This window comes from Pelodiscus sinensis, unplaced genomic scaffold (assembly GCF_049634645.1).
Source record: "Pelodiscus sinensis isolate JC-2024 unplaced genomic scaffold, ASM4963464v1 ctg37, whole genome shotgun sequence".
Classification (NCBI taxonomy): Eukaryota; Metazoa; Chordata; order Testudines; family Trionychidae; genus Pelodiscus; species Pelodiscus sinensis.
This window is the reverse complement of record NW_027465869.1, coordinates 937,177-962,942: the sequence shown is the minus strand read 5'-3', so window position 1 is coordinate 962,942 and position 25,766 is coordinate 937,177. Positions and strand designations below refer to the sequence as shown.

Here is a 25,766-nt window from a genome sequence, read left to right as displayed (position 1 = left end):
TAATAGTTCAGAAAAGTTCAGGATGTGTAAACCAGCATTGTTTAATGGACAGAAAGTTGTGTCCACATTAACGGGTAAAATTAATTGGTTACCAAACAAATGTAAAGAATACATAGGCTCTAACCAGACCCATTTAATTGTTTGTCACTGTAGTGACTCAATTTGGCAATTGTTAAGCAAAAAGATAATGCATAATAAATGTTATGTTGTACCAGTTAAAATGAATGTCACCGTACCTTTTTGTAATGTAAATGGACTATGGAACTTAACACAAATGGGATACAACTGCACTGGAAAAGGCAATAAGACTATTGAACAAAATACGGTGTTGTGGATCCGATTTTTAACAGGAGAAGTGAAAGCCATAACAAAACAAACTTTCCAAGACGCCCAAGTAATATTACGAGTGGAGCATTTCACAATACAAAAACTGGACTTACAAAAAATAGAGGTTATAAATCTGGACGTGGAGAAACGAAATTGGAACATTTTGTTAAAAAATGGAAAATTTCTTGAGCTAGCAATCAAGAATCAAACTGTAAGGAATGTGGACGAATCACCCATAACAATTGTGGACATATTAAATGATTTGGATGGAACAATTAATAAGGGTATAGAAAGTGCAATAGGATGGGGAGCAAGTGTTTGGAACTTTTTATCCATGTTGATATCAGGAAAATGGTTTTGGATTGTTTGTGCAATAATAATATTAATAATTGTGATAAGAATATTATATATGTGTGGAATATTCTCCCAAAAACAAACTATAAAATATATGAAAATAAAACAAATAGAAAATGAGCAAATAGCAGATGCACAAGCACAGAGGGAAATAGAGTTATTGTAATTAAAGTGTCTCATTTGACACGGGGGGATGTGAAAGGAAGGTATTGAGGCCTACCCAGAATATGTCAAATGAGCACCAGTTTAATTGTTAAGTGGAAAGGAAAGGCAGCACTCAGATACAGGAGATAAAAATAAAAACAAAATTTGATTGGTTGACCAACAATAACCCCGCTTTTAGGGAAGTAAGTAACTCAGACAGCAGTATGCAACAAAGTGCTGATTACCCCAAATGGAGCAGACGAAAGTTTTTTGTAAGGGCAGAATGAGACAACAAAAATCTAACGTCAGCAATTGTCAGGTGAGTGGAGGAGTACCAAAATACCGAAACAGGGTATATAAGGTGGGCTGAAACAGACCACGAGCGGACGGGTTGCAAATCCGAAAAGCCAGGTCTGATCAACCAGGGCTCCCTCCCCGGCGCTGAATCTCGCTGCCGTACGTAAGCTCCGAAAGGGGAACAAATAAGCTCCGAAAGGGGAATGAATACCGGTCGTAAGTTGCAACGAAAAATCCAAAGAAAGGAAAAACATAAAGAAAAGAATATCTCCTGAATCTAAGCAATGCTTCTATCTTTCTTAACGTGAGAATTATATAACTGTTAACTCCATAAATTTCTTAAAGGTAACTCAGGAGGGTATATCAGTAGGAGAAGTTATTTCTTGTTATTTTTAACTGTACTGTTTTTCTACTTTTTCTTTGTATATTATATTGTCTTAAAAGAATCAAAAATAATGAATTGATTTAAATGGAAAATTGATTATAAAGTAAATAGAAAAAATAAATAATCTTTGTTTAACCCTAAAAAGAAGTATTCCTCTCTCTGTGGTTTCAAATCCTTTAAAGAACCAAACCCGGGTACTGAAATAATGGAGATTGCCTATCTCCTAGAACTGGAAGGGACTTTGAAAGGTACTTGAGTCCAGTCCCCTGACTTCTCAGCAGGACCAAGTACCATACCTGATGAACTTTTGCCCCAAATGGCCTCTGCAGGGATTGAACTCATAACCTTGGGTTTAGCAGGCCAATGCTCAAACCACTGAGCTATCCTTCCCCCCTGCTGAACTCTACATTTCACTTGGGTATGTGGAGTGGGAGGCGGAGAAGGGAGAGACTTGGATGCCGGAGGCAGGCTTTGGCCAGGAGACTTACCTGAGTGACTCCTGGCCAGCAGCCAAGCACCTCTGAGGCAGGCAAGGAGCCTGACCAACCCTCACACAGGCAGCAGGGCCATGTGCGTGTGTGAATAACTATGAGCCGGAGAGGAGGGGGCACGGTGCTTCCTTTGTGGCCAGAAACCAGCCAATGAGATTGTCCTGGAGGTGAAAGCAGTGCCTGAAGCTTTCCCCCTTCACCTCCAGGCTCACCTTCGCTTTCTGAGTGGCTTGCAGGTGGGAAGTGGCAAGTATGGAAGTAGCCCATTGCTCGCCAAACATCAGTGGGCCGGATCAGATGGCCTGGCAACTTGGATCCGGCCCATGGGCTGTATTTTGCTCAGGCCTGCACTAGATCGAAGAGCCCTTGCTTATTCGGCAGTTTCTCGCCATGAACAAACTGATACCATGGAAGCCAGTCAGCTCTCAGCCTTTCAGCCTATTTATTGTTTGAAACCAACCCCATATTGAAACTGACTGAGCAATGAAATCTGAGCCTGAAGGTGCCGTCCGTTGCGTGCTTTAACTTCGCTCCCATAGCATCCCAAACCCATAGACCAGTGTTTCTCAAAGTGCTCACAGGTCCCCATGCAGCACCCCTGGAGCTCCTCACTGATCAGTGGGTGAGATTTAGGTCTGTGTGCACCATGGTCGCTGGTTTGCTGGTAACTTTAATGACAATCCCTTGAAGATGTGTTCACAGGAATTTTCTCATTTAAAGAATCTCCACCTGAAAAACTCACCTTGTCTGAAAGCTCCCAGGGATTTTCCACTTGCTTTCTCCAGTGCGAAGGGCAGAGTGTCTGGTGGGGGAAGGGATAAGATAGGTGAGATTCCAGGCTCTCCTCTTTATAACAATGTCCCCACGCTGAACTCTGCATTTCACTAGTATCAGAAACCAGAAACATACTCAAGTGTTTAGTAAGAAAAGGTCAAACTTTCCGTGTCCTCTCTCGCTTGGGTACCTCACAGCAATGGAGCCAACATCTATGCAGCCTCATCCCCGCCCCAGGAGACACAAACTGAAAGTGAGATTTACTTTTCCCTCCTCATCCCCTCCCACCTGGTTTCTCTCAGTCACGAACCACCTCTTGTCATAAACCTAGACCTGTGCTGGGGCGAAGACGTTGCCATGACATTAACTTTACCTTTTTTGATTCCATGACACCAACGGGAGGCTCAGAGTTTGCAAACCCCTGGCTCTATTTGCAAGCAGTAGACTCTGTTTGCTCAGTGCCTCTAAGGAGAGCAGCATGACGGGGCCGTCATTCTCCATGTGGGAATTGAGGCAGGGGAAGGTCGGCTTCAGAGGCCAGATTCAATAGTTTCTAATAGTTAAACAACTTTCCCCTACTCCATCCCTTCTAGGTACCTTTGAATTCCCTCAGAGTCTCCGACAACGCAATCGTTTTCTGGGAGAAACCTCTGACTTGTTCTTCCAGTTCAGGGGGAATCTCCTCTGGCAGCTGGTACTGCCCCGTCTCACACCTGGACAGAAACAATTGCATGTGATTCTGAAAGGTCCCATTGCTGTTCTTCACCTCTGGCCCAGAGAGACCAGCTGAGGACAAAAGTGGAATTGAGTCTCAATGGCCAATTCACTCTTTGGCCTGCAGGCGATGAGGGACAGGATGTTCCCAGGAGAAGGGCTGTAGGAATCTGCCCACTAGGAACCAGACTGAGACACCAGCTTCTCCCTCCCCTGCTCCTTCCACACAGGTCTCTAAACATTCCTCAGGTAGGACAGACTCTGGGTCCCTGCTGCCCTGGTCTAAATGTACCCACTGCCCAGCAGTGACAGACCCATATTCCAGCCCCACAGTCCTGAGGCAGCCAGTCCCCAGGGAGGTGACAGCTCTAGGAAATATCTGAAGTCAGACTGTGCCCCTGAATGGGGAATTCCAGAGTCTGCTGTGCAAGGATGAGACCCTCAGAATTAAGTGAGTCAGAGACATTTCTATCCAACATCTGGCTGTAGAGCCCTGGGGAGATGTGGTGCCAACATCAGCTCCAAGCTCTTTCCCTGCGCTGTGTAGTGTGACAGGAGTGCGAGCCACCTACATGTTCAAGGTGTTTCTTACATTCTAGAGAAAAGAGACAGAAAAGAATCTCAGCTGCACTGGACACACCCAGGGAAGGCAATTTGCAAATATGAGGAAGACACGCCCTGACCTGGCCCCAGGGCCATAGATTCTGTGACCTAATGGGGCTTTGCCATCTCTAATAGCTCTGTGCCTGTGACTGCAAAGCACAACAGTCACTCACATGGCAACAATGCACACGCCGAGTTACACCCAGATCAGATGGCTGGACCCCAGCACTTGTGCCTACACAGTGGGTCTCCCTAGCTGAGGAGCAGAAGTTATGAGGGGTAGGAGAGGAGAGCTGTGAGGGGATGGGGGCAGGGAGAGAGGAGGAGGGATGAGGGAGGCAGGTGTCCAGTTTTGGACTGGAAGCCCCTGGCCCAACAGGCTCCTGGAGATGCCAGGCAGCACCACTGGCCCAAGCTATCGAATACCCAGTTTGCGGCTCCACAGGCTCCCTACCAGCCTCTGTGCAGACCGCGGGGAAAGTCCCTGAGTCGGCATATCCGGCTCCTAGCATTGGAGCAACTGGGGGAGTGGGGGGGGAGATCAGCTAGGCCAGGGCAGGGCAAGAACCACTCTTGGGCAGCATGGTGAACAGGGCTGGCCACTGACCGGGCTCCCTAACTTTAATCCAAGCCCCTTCCCTTCTGCCTCCCCTTGCACCCAGTTCCTCCAGTGCCTGGCTGGAACGGCGGCCCCACTGCTTGGCATGGCCAAGAGCAGGGGAATCCTCAGGTGTGGAGAGCAGCTGGGGGCTGTATGGGGGGCCTGGTGTGCAGGGGGCAGGAGAGAGGGATGGACTAGAGGATGTCTGGCTCGGGGGTGGAGTCACAGCTTCTCCCAGGATCCCCTCAATGTATTGTTCCCAGCATGGTATATCAATTGGGGGACATATTAATGTGGCTTGGGGTTTATTTTGGGGGCGGGGGGGAGGAGGTGTCTTTCAACTGTGTTTTCAACAACAGGGTTTCATTTTGATAAGCTGAATTTCAGAAAACTGAAGACGTCCCTGACAGTGATAACAACCGTGAATAAATTGTACCAAAATACCAACACTGAGCCTGCCACTTGCAGAATCTAGTTTCATTTATAGATGTGGTACAAGAATCAAATGACCCCTAACAAAAGATGGCCAGGCCCACTTTTGCCAGACGCTAAGCACTATAAATTAAAATTGAACACTCAGCATTTGGAGCAAAAATGATGGAAGCAGAATGCAAGCCACAGTTCATTGGGCCATGCCAGAAAGGATGGAACTCTGTGTTTACGGCTGTGCAGAGAATTCGGTGCATACGGAATGAACAAGAAAGTTCCACGAGAAATGTGTTCCCAGGACTCCAAATTAGTATGCAAGAAGCAATTCTTTGCTTTATGCTTTTCTTTTTGTTAACCCCCCCGCTGATCATTCTGCATTTTTATTAACATTACGTATTGGCTGGTCAAAAGGCTGAATCTAGCAGAGCTGGTTTTATTGGCAGAATATGCCATGGTTATGGGCCCATTGGGGAAAGCCCTAAATATCCAAGCACAGATAAGTACACTAATGGAATGGAGTGCAACTGCGTAAATTATACCAGCTTCAGGGGGTAGCAGAGATTTTTTTTTCCAGTTTATCCTGTACAGACTAACAGTCTGGTAGCACTTTATAGATTAACAAAACATATATGTGGTATCACGAGCTTTCATGGGCACAGCCCACTTCTTCAGATGACTGGAGTTTTGAGTTTAGGCTGTGCAGAGCCAAAATAAATAGGTCTGTACAGCCTAAACTCAAAACTCCTGTCACCTGAAGTAGTGGGCTGTGCCCACAAAAACTCATGATACCATCCATATATTTTGTTGTCTATCAAGTGTTACCAGACCATTTGTTGTTTTTTAAGTTTAAATTATACTTGATGGTTTCAAAACTGCAAAGGAACAAGATGCCCTCTTGAGGCCACTGGTAGATGGACTTCAGTGCACCATTCAGAAATGTTTTGGGAAAGCAATTCTCAGAGTACCAGGAATAAGATAAAAGTTATGAGACTCTGTCCTGTCTATAACACTCTTTTTACATTTTAAACACCTTTAAAGTGCAGTGAGAACAAACATACAGCTAGAGTGGGCAGGGCAAAGTGCAGGGGGGTCTCTGCAGCCCTCCTTAGCCTACTCAGCCCCTCCAAGTTGCATCTAGGATTACAATAAATGTTTAAGCAAATAAAAAGGCGCCTTGGCAGGGCCACTGGGGAAACTGCTTTAACCACCAGGAGCGGATGAGAGTTTTGCAGGGCCCAGGGCAGCACAATATCACGGCCTCCCCCGTTTGGAGAAAAAAACAGAAAAAAGGGGTGTGTCCCCCTGTGCCCACTCCTCCAGTAGCCCCACACTGATCATGTTAGCTACCCCCTCCTCATCCCCTCTCTTAACATCTCCCTCTCCCTCTACAAACCTGCCCTGCCTCTCTCCTCCTGGTGCTGGTCCCTCCCCTGCAGGTGTCCGCCCTTCTGCTTCACCCCCAGAATCCCCTGGCACCTGCACCTTCCCTTACCCCTGCCCCCTCCCGGTACCTCCCCCTTCCCTCACTGCCCCTGCCCCCTTTGCTCTTTTTCCCTGATGCCCACCCCTCACCAGCCTCTGCCCCATTCCCCTCATGCCCCTCTGCCCTCACACATGCCTTGCTCCATCCCCGCCCGCCCCTCCTTCCCAGCCTTCTCCCAGCACCTCCCCCTCACCCCGCCCCTCCGCACAAGGCCCTTCCTCTGCCCTTCTCCCTTCCAGTGCCAAACGCTGGGCCGCGCGGTTTTAAAGTCCCAGGCCGTGGCGTCACGCGCATGCGCACCCTCGCCGCACTGGCCGGCGCCGGGGAATTTCGAAAGTGCGGCACAATCCTCCAGCCGCCGCCCTATCCCGCTGGCGCGGGGCATAGTGAAGCCTCCCTGAGTCCCCGCTCGCCCTATCACCCCACCAGACCTGAGTCCACGTGGAGCCGCGTCCCCCTCGGGACACTCGCAGCGCGCGGGCAGAGAGACGGGCCAAGGCTGCGCCAGAACCGCTGCGCATGCGCAGTGCGCGGACAGGCCCCGCTCCCAGCCCGGCAGGGAGGGAATCCCCCGGGTCGCTCCACGCGCTGCAAAAGCCCCGCCCCACCTGCGAGCCGGCCCGGGCTCCGAGAAGCGGAAGTAGCCTCAGGCCGGGGGGGCGGGGCCAAGCAGCCCGGTCTGAGCTAAGCCCTGGCGCTGCAGTCTGGTCGGAGTCACGGAGCTGCTGCGCATGCGCGGTCTGACGGGCCGCCCCGTTCTACTCCGCCGCGGTCGGGTTTCGGCGGGTCCCGCCCATCGCTCCGCGCGCGGGCAGGGAAAGGGACCAGACTGCGCCGCGGTTACTGCGCATGCGCCGCGCTCCCTGAGCCGTTGTGGCCGTTACTCGCTGCGGGGAGGAGTCGCCAGAGCGTGAGGGGCTGGGACCCGCCGTTCTGCGCTGCTGGTGGGTCCGGCGCTGGGTATCGGGGGCGGGTCCGGCTGGGCAATGGCCCCCCCGCCGCTGCGGTCGCCCCCCCCCCCGGTCGGGCTGTTGGCACTTCCTGATGCTCGCGCTGGCCTGGCGGGGGGGGGGAGCTGGGTGGTGCCGGGCGCACAGCGGGGCTGTGAGGGGTCTGCAGAGTGTGCGGGGGGGGGGGCATTTGAACACAGGGGCCCGGGCCTGAGGGGCACAGCGATGGGGGGGCGGTTCTGGCCGGGGCAGTTAGCGGGAGGGGCCTATTGGAGACCTTGCAGGGGGGGAGCTTTTGGGGCTTTTTCGATTTTTAAGTTTGATTTTTTTGTCCTCAGTGCTGGTACCTCACGGCTCTGCCCCCCTGGACCTGCCTCCCCCCACTGCCGAGCTCAGGAATGTGACACGGCCCCGGTCCCCAGCCCAGCGGCAGCCATGGCTGCAGAGAGCCCCGTGGAAAGTGTCCGGGAGGAAGCGCCGCGTCCCGTCTGCCTGGAGGATTTCACAGCCCCTGTCGCTCTGCAGTGTGGGCACAATTCCTGCCAGGCCCCCCTCAGCCCTCAGGGCAGAGACACTGAGCAGCAGGGACCCCTCCGGCCCAACCGGCAGCTGGGAAACGTGGTGGAACTAGCCAAGCCGCTGGGTTTCCAGGCAGCAAAGAGAGCAAGATGGGACGGGGTGTGCGGGGAGCACCAGGAGGCTCTGAAGCTGTTCTGTGAAGAGGATCAAACTCCCATCTGTGTGGGGTGTGACAGATCCCAGGCTCACATGGTGGTGCCCAAACAGGAAGCTGCCCAGGAGTACAAGGTACAGAGTGGCTGTCCAGTGTGATGGGAAATAAGATTGGGTTTTAATTGCAGGCTAATTTCACTGACTGTTACCAGCCACAGATGTGAACCAACCAGTGTAAAGCAGTGGTCTCCAGCCTTTTAAAGTATCACTTTTTGAATTTAAGTGCAACCCAGGATCTACCTCAAACCCAAATACCCTTGCCCCACCTCCTTTGTGACCCTTTCCCGAGGCCCCGCCTCTGCTCACTGCATCCCTTCTCCCTCCCCGATCCTTTGTCCCTTTCATCAGGCAGGGGCAGAGGGTTGGGGTGCAGGAGGGGGTTCATGCTCTGTAAGGCAGTTTGAGCTCAGGGGGCTCAGGGTTAGAGAAGAGGCTTGGGGTGCAGGAGAGGTACATGACTGGAACAGGGATTCGGGATACAGGCTCCAGCTGCACACTGCTTACCACAGGTGGCTCCTCTGTGGTGGTGCAGTGGGGCTAAGGAAGGCTCACCCCTGCACCACTCTCAAAAGCAGCCTACACACTCCCTCTGTTTGTGGAGATAGAATGCAGAGTGGGAGAAGGAAACAGCTCCAAGGCAAAGGGCAGGAGATGTGCAGCAGCAGGGAGAGGGGGCAGCTGAAGTGCTGCACTTGATAGCCTCTTAGCCAAACCAGTCAAGATCACCTGTCAGAGGCTCCAAGATCTACCTGTAGATCCCGACCTACTGGTTGGTGACCAGTTCTGTAAAGCCTTCATGATTCAAGAGATACTGTAAAAAGTAAATGTTCTGGCTTTGTGGCAACTTATGTCAAGTCTTTACAGATACCTGATGTGGGAAATGTTTCTCTGAGGCTCTAAATCCTGAAACGCAGCCCTCACTGGTGGCAGGAGGGGTGTTTGCACAAGGGAAGGTGTGAATAATCAGAGAGGTTTAGATTACAGGTGCTACAGGCCACTCTGTCAGTGAGCTGCCTTGGGACTAGAGAAGAGGAAGTTACAAGCTGTTACTGATAGAATGAACAGGAATAATAAGCTGTCATTTGCCTTACAGATCCGCAGTGACCCCGCACAATACCCAGCACGGGAAAGTCCCTGCTCTGAGCAGGTCACAGTCCAGTTAGACAAACTGTGGGACGGGAAGGTGGGGCAGCAAGTTGCTCATAGTCGCCAAACACATCAGGGATAGAGTTCGGTCCTGAACCCTGGTCCAATTGTTAGACTACACTGCTCCCTGTCCCTCAGCATCACTGAACAGTGATGAAGTGTGGCTCTTAGGAGAGAAAGATGCCTTGATAAAGTCCTAGGCTCAGCAGGGAGAAGAGGTTTCCCACTGGGATGCTGAACTTCTGGGCTGCTCCGTGAGGGGTTAAACTGTAATGCAGCAGCTGGCACTAGATGAGGTTGCTGGGCTGGATGCTGTGTGGGGCCCTGAGTGCCTTCACTCCACCCATAGCAGGGTTTCAGGAAGCACAAGTCTATGCCAGGCAGAACTGGGATTCAACTGGATTGTAGCAAGAGTTCAAACTGGTTAACTGATGAGCTAATGTTTATCGGTGCCAATTACCGGTTAAACTCCCCACTGCCCCTGAAGTGCCCACTTGCCTCTGGCAGCTAACGTCAGTCTGCAGCTGCTGGGCGTTCCCATTGGCCTGCAGTTGTTATGGCCACCCCGGCAGACCTCGCAAGAGATCTCTGGCCCCAGGAGAGCCCATTTCCACTACCAACCCTGCCTGTCAGCAGGTTAAAAAATACTGTCACTGATAAAATTGTAATCGGTTATGTGATTAGTATTATTAACCACCTGCATCATTCTTTATGAAGGTGCCACCACCGATCTGTCCCCCATGCTCGTAGGTGTCCTCCTGCGTCTGCAGTCTCCTCCTGTGTATTTTTCTATGGACAAAGCCATGTCCAGGGCTGACTCCCTACTGGACAGAGGCAGAGTTCCTCAAAACTGGGACTCTCCTAAAGGCAGACAAATAGGCTCCCAACATCTAATGTGGTTTGCCTTTGTGCTTATATCTGTTTCTTCAGGAAAAAGTGGAGACTCATTTGAAGACTCTGAAGGAGGAGAGAGAAAAGCTGCTGAGAAGGAAAACAACAGCAGAAGGGAAAAGCCAGGAGTATCTGGTAAGTGCTTGTGGCTATGGACCAGCAGGGACTGGCAGTGGGAGGGCTGTGTTAGGAGGCAGACTCCTGTGTGGCCTTGGTGAGGTTGGGCTTGTTTGTGTTTCTCCTGGATTATGAATCATTGGCTGAGATCCATGTGTAAAAAGGCCTTGAGCATCCGTGTCAGTGCATGAGTGCAGCTGGAGAAATTAGATGAGGCGGTCGTGAGGTTCCAGATTGACACTGTCAGGAACCTCTCTGTGCAGATTTCCCGTATCAGCGAGGGGATCGGTGAGCTGGAGGGGACATGTCAGAACCCAGCAAGTGAATTCTTGCAGGTGAGACTGAGGGACAAACATCTCAGCCCTCACACAGCGAAGAGCGGCTTCTGAATCACAAGTGCTCAGTCCCAGTTGTCAGATCTCAGTGTAACACCTTGTGCATTGCTGCCATGTGAATGACTCCTGTGCTTTGTAGAGTTACAGGCACAGATCTATTAGAGATGGCAAAGCCCCATTCACTCAGGGGGTCCATGTTCCTGGGGCCAGGGCAGGGCCTCTCTTCCCAGGTTTGCAAAATCCTTTCTCAGAGGTCCCCTGTGTGTGTCCAATGGGGCTGAGATTCTTTTCTGTGTCTTTTCTAGGATGGCAGAAGCACCCTGAGTAGGTACGTGGCTCTCACTCCCCTCACACTGCACAGAGCAGGGAAAAGGCTTGGAGCGGATGTTAGCACCACATCTCCCCAGAGCTCTACAGCCAGATGTTAGACATGAATATCTCTGATGCATTTAATTCTGAGGGTCTCATCCTCGCACTTTAGACTCTGGAATTCCCCATTCAGGATCAAGTGTTTCTTAGAGCTGTCACCTCCCTGGGGATTGGTTGCTGCAGGACTGTGGGGTGGAACATGGGCCTGTCACTGCTGGATACTGAGCACATTCAGCCCAGGAAAGCAGGGATCAAGAGTCTGTCCCACTCGAGGGCTGTTTGGAGACCTGTGTGGAAGGAGCTGGGTTGAGGGGAGCTGGTGTCTCAATCAAATCCCTACTGGACAGATTCCTTCAGCCCTTCACATGGGAACCTCCTGTCCCTCAGCATCTAGAGGCCAAGGAGTGAGTTGGCCATGGAGACTCTATTCCCCTTTACACCCCCAGCCAGTCTCCCCAGGACAGAAGTGAAGAACAGAAATGGGATCTTTGAGGGGAAGGTTGCATGGCCATGGGATGTGTTGTCCCTGTTCTCAGGCTGCGAGAATTGGAGGAATTCTAACTCCAGGCCTGTTAGAGCTGAGACTTACTAGCCAGAACTTATCAGCAGTAAATGACATAAAATCACATTGAATTGTTTCTGTCCAGGTGTGAGACGGGGCAGTTCCAGCTGCTGGAAGAGATTTCCCCTGAACTGGAAGAACAAGTCAGAGGTTTCTCCCAGAAAACGATTGCTCTGTCGGAGACTCTGAGGGAGTTCAAAGGTACCTGGAAGGGATGGATGAGGGGAAAGCGGTTCAAGTATCTGAGACTATTGAATCTGGCCTCTGAAGCCAACCTTCCCCTGCCTCAATTCCCACGTGGAGAATGATGGCCCCGTCAGTCTGCTCTCCTTAGAGACACTGAGCGAACAGACCCAACTGCTTGCAGATAGAACCAGGGGTTTGCAAACACTGAACCTCCCATTCAGAGATCAAAATGGCTAAAGTTACTGTGATGGCCACGTGTTCCGCCACCACAGCTCCAGGTTATGATAAGGGGCAGTAAGTGAATGGGAAACCAAGTGGAAGGGGATGAGGAGGGAAGAGGAAATCTCATTTTCAGCTTGTCTCTCCTGGGACAGGTGTGAGGCTGCAGGGATGTTGGCTCCATTGCTGGAAGGTGCCCGAGTGAGAGAGAAAATGAAAGTTTCAGACTCTTTTCATACTAAATACCTGAGTGTGTCTCTTATAGAATTGAAATGCAGAGTTCAGAGTGGGACATTGTTATGAACAGGAGAGCCTGGAATCTCACCTCTCTTATCCCTTCCCCCACTAGACACTCTGCCCTCTGCACTGGAGAGAGCAAGAGGAAAATCTCTTGGAGCTTTCAGACAAGGTGAGTTTGCTGGTGGAAATTCTTTAAGTGATGTGAGAATTCCTGTGAAAACTTCTTCATGGGATTGTCATTGGAGTTACCAACCAAACCCAGTGACCACGGTGCACACAGCCCTAAATCACCCAGTGATCAATGAGGAGCCCGAGATTTGCTGCATGGGGACCTGTGGACATTTGGAGAAACACTGGTCGATAGGTTTGTGATGCTAAAGGGGTGAAGTTAAAGCACAAAACGTACGGCACCTTCAGGCTCAGATTTCACTGCTCAGTCAGTTTCAATATAAGGTTGGTTTCAAACAATAAATAGGCTGAAAGGCTCCTTCACCCAAACTCCCTCCTAGACCCCTCTATCTGTCCTGTATCCCAAACCGTTACCCCATGCATCCTCCTCCTCCCAGTGCCCATCCCGGATCCTCCATTTCCTGCATTTATGTCACGGAAGAGTACAGCTCTCAGCCACTTTCCGTTTGGCCACCCCATGAAAATGAATTACCCACCCTGATGAGTGGATATGGCTCAGTGAGAGCCAATAATTGAAAGCTGAAGCCAGACTATTTTAGACAAGAAAAGAGGCACAAATGTTTGATAGGGAAGCGGTTTAGCTGCTGAAACAAATGAACAAAGAACTGATGGATTCTCCCATCTCTTGATGTCTTCAAATCACTGGGGGGACTTTTTAGAAAATACACTGTGGGGAAACAGAGCTTTGTGCCTGGGTAACTGGACTAAGTGTAATGGCTTGTGCCACTGAGGGGGTCAGACTGCATGACTGAGGATATCTTCTGATCCCATGAATCTTAAGATCTCATCCTGCAAACACTCAGCGCAAGTGTTTAATAATAAGCACACGTATTTAATAATAACACCACCATTCAGATGCTTACCTTCACTGATTCTCTGTTTTGGAAAGGGATTATAACATTTCTGTGAGATGAGAGCAATGTTTATGCTGCAAATCTGTGAATGAAGACTAAGGCTTTCAAATACAACAGCCTACATTTGGCCTATGTCCATGTTCAGGCAGATGAATATGTGGCTTGTTATCAGAAACACTGGGTGCTGAGAACTATATCCCATTGTTGCAGATGCAGTAATCTTGTAACTCAAGCCAGGTGCAGAGAGAAATGAATATGGATTTGGGATCTAAATCCCGTGCGCTGTTAATGGAATATCTAGACTAAAACTTTTGTCCATAGTGGTAGAATCTAACACGTGTGTCACATCACCAGGGACAGAGTGTGGGGAGAATGGGGGTGTGGAAAGGATTAAAGCCCCTTCTGAAATGTCTCCAATTTGCCTTCTCCCCCTGCGAGGCTGCAGAACAGCCTCTAGCGGATGCAGTCTCTAGCGCAGCTCCCGGTCTTCAGAGCCAGGGACAGGAAATGGCTGTGGCGGAGCTGGTTAGCTTCCAAGAGGTGGCTGTGTATTTCTCTGAGGAGGAATGGGCTTTGCTGGACCCGGGCCAGAGTGCCCTCTACAGGGATGTGATGCAGGAGAATTATGAGGCTGTGAACTGGCTGAGTAAGGATTCCTGTCCCCTCGGGTATCGGAAGCTGGGTGGGCTCTGGAGTAGCTGGGTTGGGTTTGGTTCAATATCATTCATTGTCTTTGCCCCCAATATCATGAGTATCTGCCCCAATAATCCTGGCTCTTCTGTGAAATACTGTCCCCTCCATAGGGAAAGCCAGGGAAAGCAGGTTGAGGGGCGTAACAGTGGAGCTGCTCTTCCCACAGCTAAGGTCTCGGTGCGCTTCCCCCCTATCTTGCCCATCTTATGCCTTGGCTGTAGGTGTGAGTAGAAGGGCTCAGGCAGGAACAGCAGGTACTAGAGGTCTGGGTCTGGCTCTTGGTCTGTCTGATCTTTGTGCCTGCAGGTTCCCCTTGTGGCAGTGGGCTGAGCCAGTGGAAGGTGGGTGCAGTTCCCTAAGTCCTTTCTGCCTGTAGCTAGTCTCTGTGACATGCTGTTCTTGCCAGTGACAGGGGCTGGATGCTGGGGCTGAGGGAGGGTGGATGAGGCAGTTCACGCTCTGTGAGTATTTTGTCCGAGGTAGCTCTGTAGTAGAGAAACGTGAGCAGAGCTCTCCTTGCATTTTAGGCACAGGTTGGGTTTCCTTTCAAGAGTTCAGCTTTATTCTCTCTGGGGTTCACTTGCTTCTGTGTGCAGTGGAGATAAATCACATCATCTGTGTTGTGTTTTTAGAGTGAAATATTTTCGAGTAGGGACTTTTTCTTCCTGTGTGAATGTCTGGCTTCATGCTCAGGAAACCTGTGTTGAGTTCTCTGGCTGTCACAGTCTTCCTGTGTGACCTTAATCAAGTCCCTTAAACTCTCTGTCTGTTTCTAGGCTGGCAAGATTTTGCACAAAAGTGGCTGCTTTTGTGCAAAAACTTGCCAGCTGTCTACACTGGCCGTTTGAATTTGCGCAAGAATACTGACGATCTAATGTATGATTGTCAGCTTTCTTGCGCAAATACACTGATGCTCTCGCTCGGGAAAAAGCCCTCTTGCACAAATGCTTTTGTGCAAGAGGGCCAGTGTAGATAGGTAAAAATTGTTTTGCGCAAAAAAGCTCCGATGGCGAAAATGGCCACCAGAGCTTTCTTGCGCCAAACCGTGTCTATATTGACACGGATGCTTTTGCGCAAAAGCATCTGTGCCGATCTAGACGCTCTTTTCCACAAATGCTTTTAACGGAAAAACTTTTCTGTTGAAAGCATTTGTGGAAAATCATTCCAATCTAGACGCAGCCTCTGTGTGCAGTCACCTCTCTCTTTAATAGCTATTATAGTGTGTCCCTATTTCTCAGGGCTGGGAAAGATACCTACATTAAAGAGTGATAATGCTTAGCTTCATATGTGCACCCCAATAGCACAGTTGGGTCCTGATTTACACCAGAGTTCCACAGTTCTGCTGTGATCGATAATTTTTCTTCCCACAGCGACTGCAATGCCATTAGAATTTCTGCTAATGCCACAGAGCATTGTTATGGCTGTTCAGTGTGGCTCTTTCTGGAGCTCTGATGCCAGCAGCACTGTCAGAGCCTGCGGCTTATCCATGCAGCACAGTTCAGGGTTGCCGCTAAGAAAGATTCAGGCTCCATTTGGAGGCTAAGGCACTGGGCCAAGTTTATTGTGAAAAGGAGCAGGATGCTAGTGTCCCAGCTCCTTAGGCACAGTATAGTGAGACTTGTCCCAACCCAATAACAGTACCAATAAGTCAGCAGTGAGAATGCTGCCCCTCAGCCAGCATCAACATGCCCCTGTTGTGACTTCTCATACATTGACACAACAAGATGTATGTTCCATGTTTTCTACCCCCTTAGTCTCCTGCCTGTTTATTTTGAACAAAACATCCGTATCCATTATCCCCTCATCCCGCTCTTGTGCACAAGGGTCAGTGTCTTTCTGAGCCATCTCTTAGGACTGTTTTTCCAGTTACTGTGGAGATGTGTGTTGATTGGCCTCTTCCTGCTCAAGAATGCACTTTCCTGGTTAGTTGGTCCCCAGTGTTCCACCATTCTGCCAAAGCCCAGCCTGTTCTAGTTCAAAAAGAATGGACATACACAGCTGCAATAAACCTTTTGCGAAGTGTGCTGGGTGCCACGTCAATGGGAATGTTCTGATGTGATGACTATGATTATCTTATTTAACAGCAGTAGCACAATGATCTCCATGGTCATGTCCCAGGTGGATCTTCTGAACAGAAAATGAAGTTCCAAGAAGGGGTGGGCCAAAGCTGAGGGAAACACACTCACAAGGTGTAAAGGTGATAGATTCAGTGCAACCCTGGAGGGGCACCAAATCAAAGGCCAGGCTGGCCACAAGAGTCAGACTGGGAAACCACACAAAGGCTGCTGCTGGCAGAGTAGAATGGAGGTTGCAGAGGGGGAGCTGAGCAACAGTCACAAGCACCAGGGAAGCAGCACGGCCCAGCTCCGCCCTGGCTTGCCCCAACAGAAGCCCAGCGCCACCCTGGGCAGCCATGGGAATGGCAACTGTTGTGGGCAGCTGGCAGGGCCCATCCAGACACAGGCAGTTGGGATCAGGAGTGGCACATAGGCAGGGCGTGAAGCAAGCAGCCAAGGATTCACTTAGATGCTCAGGCAACTTCCTCTGCCTCCTCCTGGCCCAAGTAGAACATCTGAGCCAAAGATCAAGGCAAGCCCAGCCCACCAGCCAGGGGTTTTGTGGACAGAGACTTGGGGAGCTAGACATCTGCTGGGTCCTTCATCTCCAAGTTCTAGTGACCTGCCATGTGGCAGCTGCTGTCTGAGCCCTACCTGGGGACCTTGGTGTCACACCTTCATGCCCTCACTAGAGCTCCCCTTCTGAGCAGTGTGTTCCTGTCCAACTGTGGGATTCCGGGCGGATAGACCAGGCTGTGAGGGGGTCTGAGTTGGACCCTAGAGAGTGCAGCAGAGCGCTTAGCTGCCCTGGGGAATGAGCTCGGCCATTCCCAAGGTGGGGGAGTGATGCATCTTTACTGCAGGTGAGTGTGTCCTGGGATCTTGTACCAGCCAGAGCCCAGTCTCTGCAAGGTGGGGAAAGAAGCCTCTCTGGGTCGGTGACTCGGATCCTGGCTCTGAAAGCAGGAATGGCAAAGACCTTAATGAACAAGATCAGCACTTGGTTTTTTGCTCTTCAAACAGCATTTCCAGTCTCCGAAACTGATGTGATCTCCTGGGTGGAGCAAGAGGAGGAGCTACGGGTCCCAGATCCTCCGAGCTGTGAGGAAGGGGAGATCATCAGCAACACCCAGACAGGTGAGCAATCAGTTAAACTGACTCAGAAACCAATTTCTGTCTCCTTATAGCAGATGTAACTTGTGTGTTTTCATGAAGTCTGACTGACTGCTCAGCTTGTCTTCAACTCCACTAAGAGTGTGGTGGGCGAGGAAAGGCTGGGTTCTCTTCTCTGTGGACGGGTTGTGAAGGAGGACAACAAACTCAGCTCATGATAATTTGACCATTATTTGAGCGTGTGTCCCCTTTTCTATTCCTCTTTTAGAGTTTCCTTGCAGTTCATCGTGGAGAATAACTCCTGTCTGGATCATTCCTCTATTCCAACAGGTGACGGGACACTGACTGAGAACCATGAAAAGTGTCTTCAGCAGGAAGGACTGGAGCAAGTGTCTCCATGTGGACTATTATTGAGACGATCTGATGGACATGTTTTCCAGATACGTGAGCAAGGAGAGAGCTGTGAGAGTCAGCATAGCCCAGAAAAGCAGCAGGGAAACCATCTAGGAGAGGGACAGGGTAACTCCAGGAGCACAGGGGAGAAAAGAAACACAGAAACCGTCCAACAGGAAATCCCCCATCAACAGTCACCCTGCACGTGTAGTGACTGTGAAACTCTTCCTGAACATCAAAGGGTCCATACGGGAGAGAAGCCCTTCAAGTGCTCTGACTCTGGGAAAAGCTTCAGTGAGCACTCACACTTTACAAACAATCAGAAAATACATACAAGAGACACACCCCATAACTGCTCTGACTGTGGGAAAAACTTCAGTACAAACTCACACTTGGTTATCCATAGGATGGCTCACACAGGAGAGAAACCCTTCACTTGCTCTGACTGCGGGAAAAACTTCAGTAGTAGCTCAAGCCTTGTTGCCCATAGGAGGAGCCACACAGGGGAGAAACCTTTCAATTGCTCTGACTGCGAGAAAAGCTTCAGTAAGAGTTCAACCCTTGTTAGACATAGGAGGACCCACACGGGGGAAAAACCCTTCTACTGCTCTGACTGTGGGAAAAGCTTCAGTAGTAATGGAGAACTTATTACCCATTGGAGGATCCACACAGGAGAGAAACCTTTCAATTGCTCTGACTGCGGGAAAAGCTTCAGTCAGAAGTCAAACCTTGTTACCCATAGGAAGAGCCACACAGTAGAGAAACCTTTCCATTGCTCTGACTGTGGACAAAGCTTCAGTAACAGCACAAGCCTTCTTAGTCATAGAATGACCCACACAGGAGAGAAACCCTTCTACTGCTCTCACTGTGGGAAAAGCTTCAAAAGAAACTCAGACCTTGTTATCCATCACAGGATCCACACAGGAGAGAAACCTTACGGTTGCTCTGACTGCGGGAAAAGCTTCAGTCACAGCTCAAGCCTTTTATACCATAAGAGAACCCACACAGCAAAGAAACTTTTCAATTGCTCTGACTGCGGGAAAAGCTTCAGTCAGTGCTCCTGCGTTACTAGCCATCAGAATACATACAAGAGAATCACCTTATAAAAGCTCTGATTGCAGAAAAGGCTTCAAACACAGGTCAGACTTTGTTAAAGATTAGACTGTTCACAGAGGGGAGAAAACCATTCAGTTATTCTGACTGTGGGGAAAGCTTCAGTCAGAGCTCAAATCTCCTTAGCCTTTGGAGGACCCACAGAGGAGAGAAACGTATACCCTGAGTTCCCTTTAAGCTGCCTGGCTAGGTGGCTGTGGTCCCAGAAGACCCCTTGGGGAGGGCCTCCTGGGGTACTGACCTGGCCACTGCCACTCACCTTTCTGCTCTCTAGGGCTTCTCACCACCCGGTCCTGCTGGGGCAGCTCCTTAGTCTCTCCTGGCCAAGGCCCCGAGCTGAGATTCCCGCCCCCAGCCCCGCCTCTGAGCAGCGGTACTGACACTGAACCTCTTCAGGTCTGAGGAGAGAGCAGTTTAGGGCCCAGCTTCCTAGGATAGCACTCCCCAAATGGGATCAAACCCCAAAGAATGGGGTAAGCCCCATTTAGCAATGAAAGGGGGATGTGCACACCGATTGCTCCCATAGGTAGTAATTGTTTACACTAGGCTTGATAGTAAGTAAAAGTGGTTTTATTAAGTACAAGCTGTAGGAGTTAAGTGGTGATAAGTGAGAACAGGCAGAGCAAAGCAGATTACAAACTCAAAGGTAACAAAAAATGCTTTGTTAATGCTCCACTGAAACTTCAGTACAAACTTTTACAAACTCCCCCTAAAACCTCTTTTCCAGCTGCCCCTACAAACCAGGGCTCTCCCCCACCCTGGGGTCTTTGGCTCCTTCCTTCAGACGCAGCCCAGCCAAAAGACCCAAGTACTCCAGGTGGATGTTATTTCCAAATAACTGCTTGCTGTGTAGACATGCACTGTAATTCCGAAATAAGGCTGCTGTGTAGATGCACCCCAAGGGTCACTGACCAGTGGCCTGGGCTCCCCATACACAGGAATCCCAGTGTGGTTTCTGTGGTCCTAAGTCCGGCTTCTGAGGACTGCAGGAAAAAGACCTGGTGTGGACAGGGAAATCCCAATGAACCTCCCGGCAGAGCGTGACTGGTCCCATCTCAGAGCCCTGGTTCCGTCTCTGGGTATAGTTCCTGCTGGGGTTTTCTGGACCACTCCAGATCATTTGTTCATGTGAACTTGTGTTTTTGTTTTAGTACAATGACATATAGAACTTTTTAACTAACACAGCCATGTAATGAGGCAAGAAATAAAGCAGGTTTAGCCACTGCAGAAGAAAACGAGTAAGTTTATTTATTTCCTAGATTCTGAGGCTTAAAACATTTTCTTATGTTTCACTCTTACAAATGTGAACGTGTTGAGTAACCTACCCTGTGTTGTGGGTTTTCTCTCTCTGTCATGGCCATCAGGTCATGCACTTTGATCTCTGGTTAGTTAGATGTGCAGACAGCACAACACAAATGAGAACTTACCAGAATAAAAGGGGCGAGGAGTCCTGTGGCACCTTATAGGCTAACTGAAGTGTTGAAGATGCATCTGACGAAGTGGGTCTTTGCCCACGAAAGCTTATGCTCCAACACTTCAGTTAGTCTAAGGTGCCACAGGACTCCTCGCCGCTTTTGCAGATTCAGACTAACACGGCTACCCCTCTGATAACTTACCAGAATGTTCATTGTATTTTAACCATATGCCTTTGCCATAAGCTCTGTGTGCAGCTTAAGCAATGACAATGGTCAGTATCTCTCAGCAGTGGGGCTGGAGCAAAGGAAGAAGGGGGGGGCATGTCAGCTGCCCTGATACTGTGACATCCCCCCTTCCTCCTAGAGATGCCCCTGTCTGTAGGTTTCTAATCTCCTAACCAAAGCCCTCCAAGCCAGGTACAGCTGAGCTGGGCCAGCTCCAGCCTGGCCACCGGGCTGCTATCTCAGTGCAGACATACCCAGAGCGATTCCTTTTGAGTTGGTGTCTCAGGGAGTCTCTCCACTTTCCAGTCCCCCATGTGTGAGAGTTGGGCCGGCCCGAGCCATTCTTGCACCCTGGACAGCGGGTACATGCTGCATGCACGCCTCTGCCCCAGGGCGGCAACCTATGGGGGCACCTGATGCGGCATCCCTTACCACTTCAGTCAGGTGCCTCCATAGGTTGGCGCCCATGCGTTAATCCGGCCCTGGCTGGGGGTGCAAAGTGCCAGGCTGAGTGGGATGGGGAGGGGGACAAGAGTTTGTCTTTGTTTCTCCTTTACAAATAAAGCAGATGGTTAGTTTCTCCCGCTCCTGAGCTATGTCTACACTTGTGGCTTCTTGCGCAAGAACATCTTGCGCAAGGGTTCTTGTGAAAAGTCTTGCGCAAGAAAACGGCCACGCTGCCATGTGCACGCTGTGCTTTTGTGCAAGAGCGCCCATGGCAGTGTAGGCGCTCTCGTGCGCAAGAAAGCTCTGATGGCCATTTTAGCCATAGGGCTTTCTTGCACAAGAAATCCCTGCCGAGCATCCACACTGCCCTTTTGCGTAAGAGCTCCTGGGCAAGAGGGCTTACACCTGTTAAAAAAGAGCATTGCGCAAGAAGCCCTCTCTTACCACGCCGTACTGTAAATTTCCTTGCACAAGAGCAGGCGGGCAGTGTAGACACTTTGCGGATTCTTGCCCAAGAACGGCTGTACTTGCGCAAGAAGCCGTGAGTGTAGACATAGCCCTGGTGTCCTTTGTACTGCAGGAACTGGCTCCCACCATCCCATGGCTGCTGCCGGAGACCCCCAGCTGGGAACCCCTCTCCTGGAGGCTGGGGCTTGGGCCGTTCTATGCAGGAAACCCAGGGCCAGATTAAGGCATGGGCTAGCCAGGCAGCTGCCCAGGGTACCTGATATAAGGGGCGCTGTGTGCCCCTTACAGCTGATAACTGCCATCAGGCACCACGTGCCCGTACCGTGAGCTGCAGCAGCTCTCACCAGCCACCCTGCAATGGTTGCCCGAGGCAGGGGCCACTTTAACCCCCACAGCGCTGACCAGCAGCACCCTTCCCCCAGTGGCTGCGGGGCCTTGCACGGCCAAGCTCGGCCTGCTCCTGGTGGCACCAGGCTGAGCACCAGCAGCGGTGGCTGGGCAAGGCATATATCTCATGCCACCGCCAGCTCTGTGCACCCTCCCCACGTTCCGGGGCGGGGCTGGGCCATTCATGCGCCCTTCCCCTACCCAGGGTGCCAGAATGGCTCAGTCTGGCCCTGAGGAAACCCCCTCCGAGGGGGAAGCAGGGATATTGCTGTGGTGTCCCTGAGAACAGTCAACCCACTCATCTGTTGACCCAGCGGGCAGCAGCCTGTGGCTCATTTCCCCTTCCTCACCTGGCTGGGGACATGGTTGGGAGTGAGGGTGTCCTGTTTCTCAGGGAGCTCTGACCAGTGGGCTGGGACTGGGCTTGGCAGAAATCTTTCCCAGAGACACACAAGCTGGAGAGATGTTTGTGGGGAAGCATTTTGTAAATGTCGATGGATGTAAACGGTTCCTGCAAGTGGGGGGTTTGAAGCTTTCATTGAAAAATTTCCTCTGTCCTGTTGTTTCTGCTCTGTGGTGTTATCCCATTTGTCTCCATGCAAAAGGTCTGTGTCAAACCCAGGCGGAAAGAGCCCCCCTCTTTCTCCATTCAATTCCTTCTCTGCTCCCTCAGGCCCACTCCTGTCTCTCTGACAGCCCCAGCTACTTTGCTTTCTGCCCTGGTGTGTACCCTTTCCTGGTGCTATAATACCATGGGAAGGGATCCTTTGCCAGCTTCTTAACTAGTAGCTCATTTAGGGCATGTTTACATAGCAGGGCAAAAGTCAAACTAAGATACACAAATTCACCTACTTACTTGTGTAGCTGAAGTCAAAATAGCTTAACTTGGCTTTTGGCACTATCCACAGCAGGTAGTGGAAGGAAGAGAACTCTCCCTCTGACTTCCCTTACTCTTCATGAAATGGGGGTTACTGGCGTCAGAGTAGGAAGTTTGCCAACTTGTACTTAATTTGAAATAACAGCTTGCTGGTCAGACAGGCACTTTATTTCCAAATAACACTCCAATGTAGACATGCTCTTATTGTCCCATTACAGAGCTGATACAGAAGGACAGGAAGCTACAGAGTGCTGAAGGGGAGCAATCAGATACTGAGGGGTGTTCCCCCCCCCTTTTTTCTTGGTTGGGGGAATTTGCTTCTGCTCTCCTATGAGGCTGGAAATGTCAGTTAGTGTAGGGTAAACTGAGGCAGCCCTAAATGTGCTAGTAGGCCTCTAAACAGCATAACTCCATTCTAGGATTAAGGCCTGGGAACACCACAGTCAGGATAAGAACTGCAGACAGTAAAAGACCCTGGGCACCATAGCAACCACGTTCTAAAACACTCAACAGGGTCTCAGTTGGTAACATAACACATTTTGCTTAAGATAACTTTCATAAAATTTGCTTAAACTGTCTTGCTTCACTCCTAGATAATAAGCCTGAGAACCAAGTGCTGCACCAACTCAAGGCCATACCCGCCTGCTATAGCAACATCATCATCTATGCAGACTAAAATGTTATTACTGTTTTGCTGACATGTTTTGGCATTTGAACAATAACCACCTGTATATTAATTAATGAGCTGTTACTTTGCAATGGGCGGAGATATTATGTAATCTTTAGTAGTTCTATTGGCTTATGTGCTCATTTCGTCTTGCTGCTAGACCTATCAAATCATTTTTCCTCCGTCCACCTGCTGACTATATAACCTATTGTATAGTGTTAATTAACCAGTGTAACCCCTGCGTGTCACTCCATCAGCTGATGTATAATAAATCCTCTGCTTGTTTTCACCTGCATCCAGAGTGTCCTGGCTTATTTCCAACAGTTAGTGTCCTCCCTCCTAGGTTCTACTAGAGAAATCAGACTTTTCCTACCTGAGAGCTGGAGAAAGCTAAGACTGAATTGCTATGTAACTGAAGGGAGGGCATTGTCTAGCATGGGGCTTGAACCTACAACTCTGAAATTAAGAGTCACATACTCTACCAACTGAGCTAGCCATTCTGTGTACAGGGTCCCTCCCGCAATACCCTGTCACAGAATAGAGGATCAGCGTGTTCTCAAATGCTTGATTCAAGGCTCTGTCCTGTCCCCAATGGGGTGCTCTGGTCTGTGTGGGGAGGCCTAGGCACACTGGCCTCTTTTACCACAAGAATGACCCCATTTCAGTCTCTCAAGTAACAGGAGAAGAGTCCGTAGCAGCAAGGGAAGGTCCCCTGAGTGAAACCAGGCAGAAACGCCATGTCTCACGTTCTGCAGCAACCCTTTCTGCCCTGGCAGGCACTGCCCCTTCTCACACTGGCCTGGGCCTGGCATCCCTCCCCTCCCAGCACCACAGAAAGCCCCTTGGCGTGAGCCTGGGAAAGCTAGAGGCTCCAGACCTGTTGCCTCCAAGAGGCTTGTGCCTTGGCCTCCTCTGCCCATGGCAGCCGGCTCTCCTGGCTGCCCCGTGTGCGCTGCTGGTCAAAGGAGGCAGCAAGGCAGGAGTGGGAAGAAGAAGCAAGTCCCACTGAGGCCGACAGCTCAGGCTTAAGCCTCCAGCCCCAGCACAAAACCTTCAGCCCGGCCTCTGTTGCTCCCTCCTCAGAAGGGAGGAGGAAGCCCTGTTGTCTCAGGCCGGGGGAGGTGACAGGAGGCCTCCTCTCAGCCTTACGCTTTGCTTCCATGCTGGCTAGGGTTGCCAGGGGTCCAGTTCTGAACCGGACTGTCCAGTATTTGAGCTTTCTGTTCGGGAAACAAACTGAGAAAGTGTAAATGAGGAAATAGAAATGTCGGGTATTTTCTAAATAAGCTGGAATGTAGATTGTGAGGTAGTGTCAAGTGAGTCCAGGATTTCTGTGGAACCATCTGGCAACTCTAATGCCGGCAATCGCAGGGGCCAGGGAGCTCCCTGGCTGGCTGCAGCTTCAGCCACTTCCTGCTTCATGGCCCAGACCCAGGCAGTCCAGGTGGGTCTCTGTGGGGCCCCAAGACATGTTTGCTGTTGTCCAGGCACAGGGGGCCCAGATTCTGCAACACTCACAGGCCCCACAGGAGGGGTCTGGTTTGATGCTTCACCCCACAGCCTGGCAACAAGCCCCCAAACTTCCCCTGTGTTCTGAGAGCCCCATTTGCTGTGTGAATTCTGTGGGGCAGGTTATGTCAGGCCTGGGCACAAGCAGGGTTCAGAACCAACCCACAAGTAAGTACCCGCTCAAGAGGATTGAGCAGTGTCCTTTGCCAGCAATGTTAGTCCAGCCATGTAAGTGTCCCACTCATGTGCCCAAACTTTCTCCGAACCCCACTCACAGTTGCTGCCCTTGCTCTGGGCAGATAAGATCTCAGGGGTGGTTTTCAGTCCCGGAGACTTCAACCCAAACCTTGAGACACAGGGGTTTCTAATCCAGACGATCAATGTTTGCTTCACTTTTCCCTCCCTCCAGCAACACTAAATCTCAAGGTAAACTCTATAGTCCCAGCGGCTGGGGGAGATGTGCATGTTAGAGCCTCTGCCCACTGAGCTGTAGCTTTCTGTGCCCAGGGCGCCAGACACTGCCAGGGCTGGAGGGAAATGGGGAATGGCTGCTCTTTGGGAGTCAAAGGTGTTGTCTGGGACCATAGAATAGAACAGTTTCACCAAACTTTCCAAGGAGGGCACCATGGCTTAGCTGGCTAAAGCACCTGTCTCGTAAACAGGAAATCCTGGGTTCAACTCCCAGTGGTGCCTTGCTGTGGCCTTTGCTCACATTTTCTTATGTCTTCCTGGGACACAGAAGAGGCCTCCCCTGTTCACCCAGGGAACTGCCAGTTCAGGAAAAGGCTGATTGGGGAGGAGCATTGGGAAGAAGGAAACCACAAGCCTGGAATGGGTACAGAGGCTGCTGTGACTGGCAAGGCAGGGCTCTTGCTGCAATTGCTGGGACAGAAAAGCCAGGAACACATGCCTTTGTGATGCCCTGGAGTGGGTGGGGGTCAGCGCCCAGAGATCCTGCAAGTGCAAAGCTGCTACAGCCATGGAGGGTGACTCTTCTCCCCTCCCAAGGG

General features: G+C 50.6%; 3 protein-coding genes, 1 long non-coding RNA gene and 1 other non-coding gene across 5 annotated transcripts in view; 3 read left to right on the top strand and 2 right to left on the bottom strand.

Annotated features, from left to right (window-relative positions):
- LOC142824070 (uncharacterized) overlaps window positions 1–25,766 on the bottom strand; it is a 408,405-nt gene that overhangs the window by 6,922 nt on the left and 375,717 nt on the right. The window lies entirely within an intron of this gene.
- LOC142824074 (uncharacterized) lies at window positions 850–7,200 on the bottom strand. The gene is made up of 3 exons (XR_012899104.1): window positions 7,034–7,200; window positions 3,370–3,485; window positions 850–2,800 (listed from the first exon to the last, which is right to left on the bottom strand). It is a non-coding gene; the product is annotated as an uncharacterized LOC142824074 (long non-coding RNA).
- Window positions 7,303–25,766, top strand: part of LOC142824071 (uncharacterized) — a 142,231-nt gene continuing 123,767 nt past the window's right edge. Inside the window, 3 exon segments of the mRNA XM_075915811.1 lie at window positions 7,303–7,546; window positions 7,891–8,359; window positions 10,361–10,456. Of these exon segments, the coding sequence (XP_075771926.1) occupies window positions 7,988–8,359; window positions 10,361–10,456 (468 nt within the window). The 5' untranslated portion in view covers window positions 7,303–7,546; window positions 7,891–7,987.
- Window positions 10,591–20,219, top strand: LOC142824038 (uncharacterized). Its single transcript, XM_075915782.1, has 7 exons — window positions 10,591–10,602; window positions 10,636–10,773; window positions 11,079–11,101; window positions 11,790–11,905; window positions 12,459–12,518; window positions 17,166–17,279; window positions 17,586–20,219. Exons 1-7 carry the CDS (start codon window positions 10,591–10,593, stop codon window positions 18,752–18,754), a joined length of 1,632 nt encoding a protein of 543 aa, XP_075771897.1. The 3' UTR covers window positions 18,755–20,219.
- TRNAT-CGU (transfer RNA threonine (anticodon CGU)) lies at window positions 25,376–25,449 on the top strand. Its single transcript has one exon. It is a non-coding gene; the product is annotated as a tRNA-Thr (tRNA).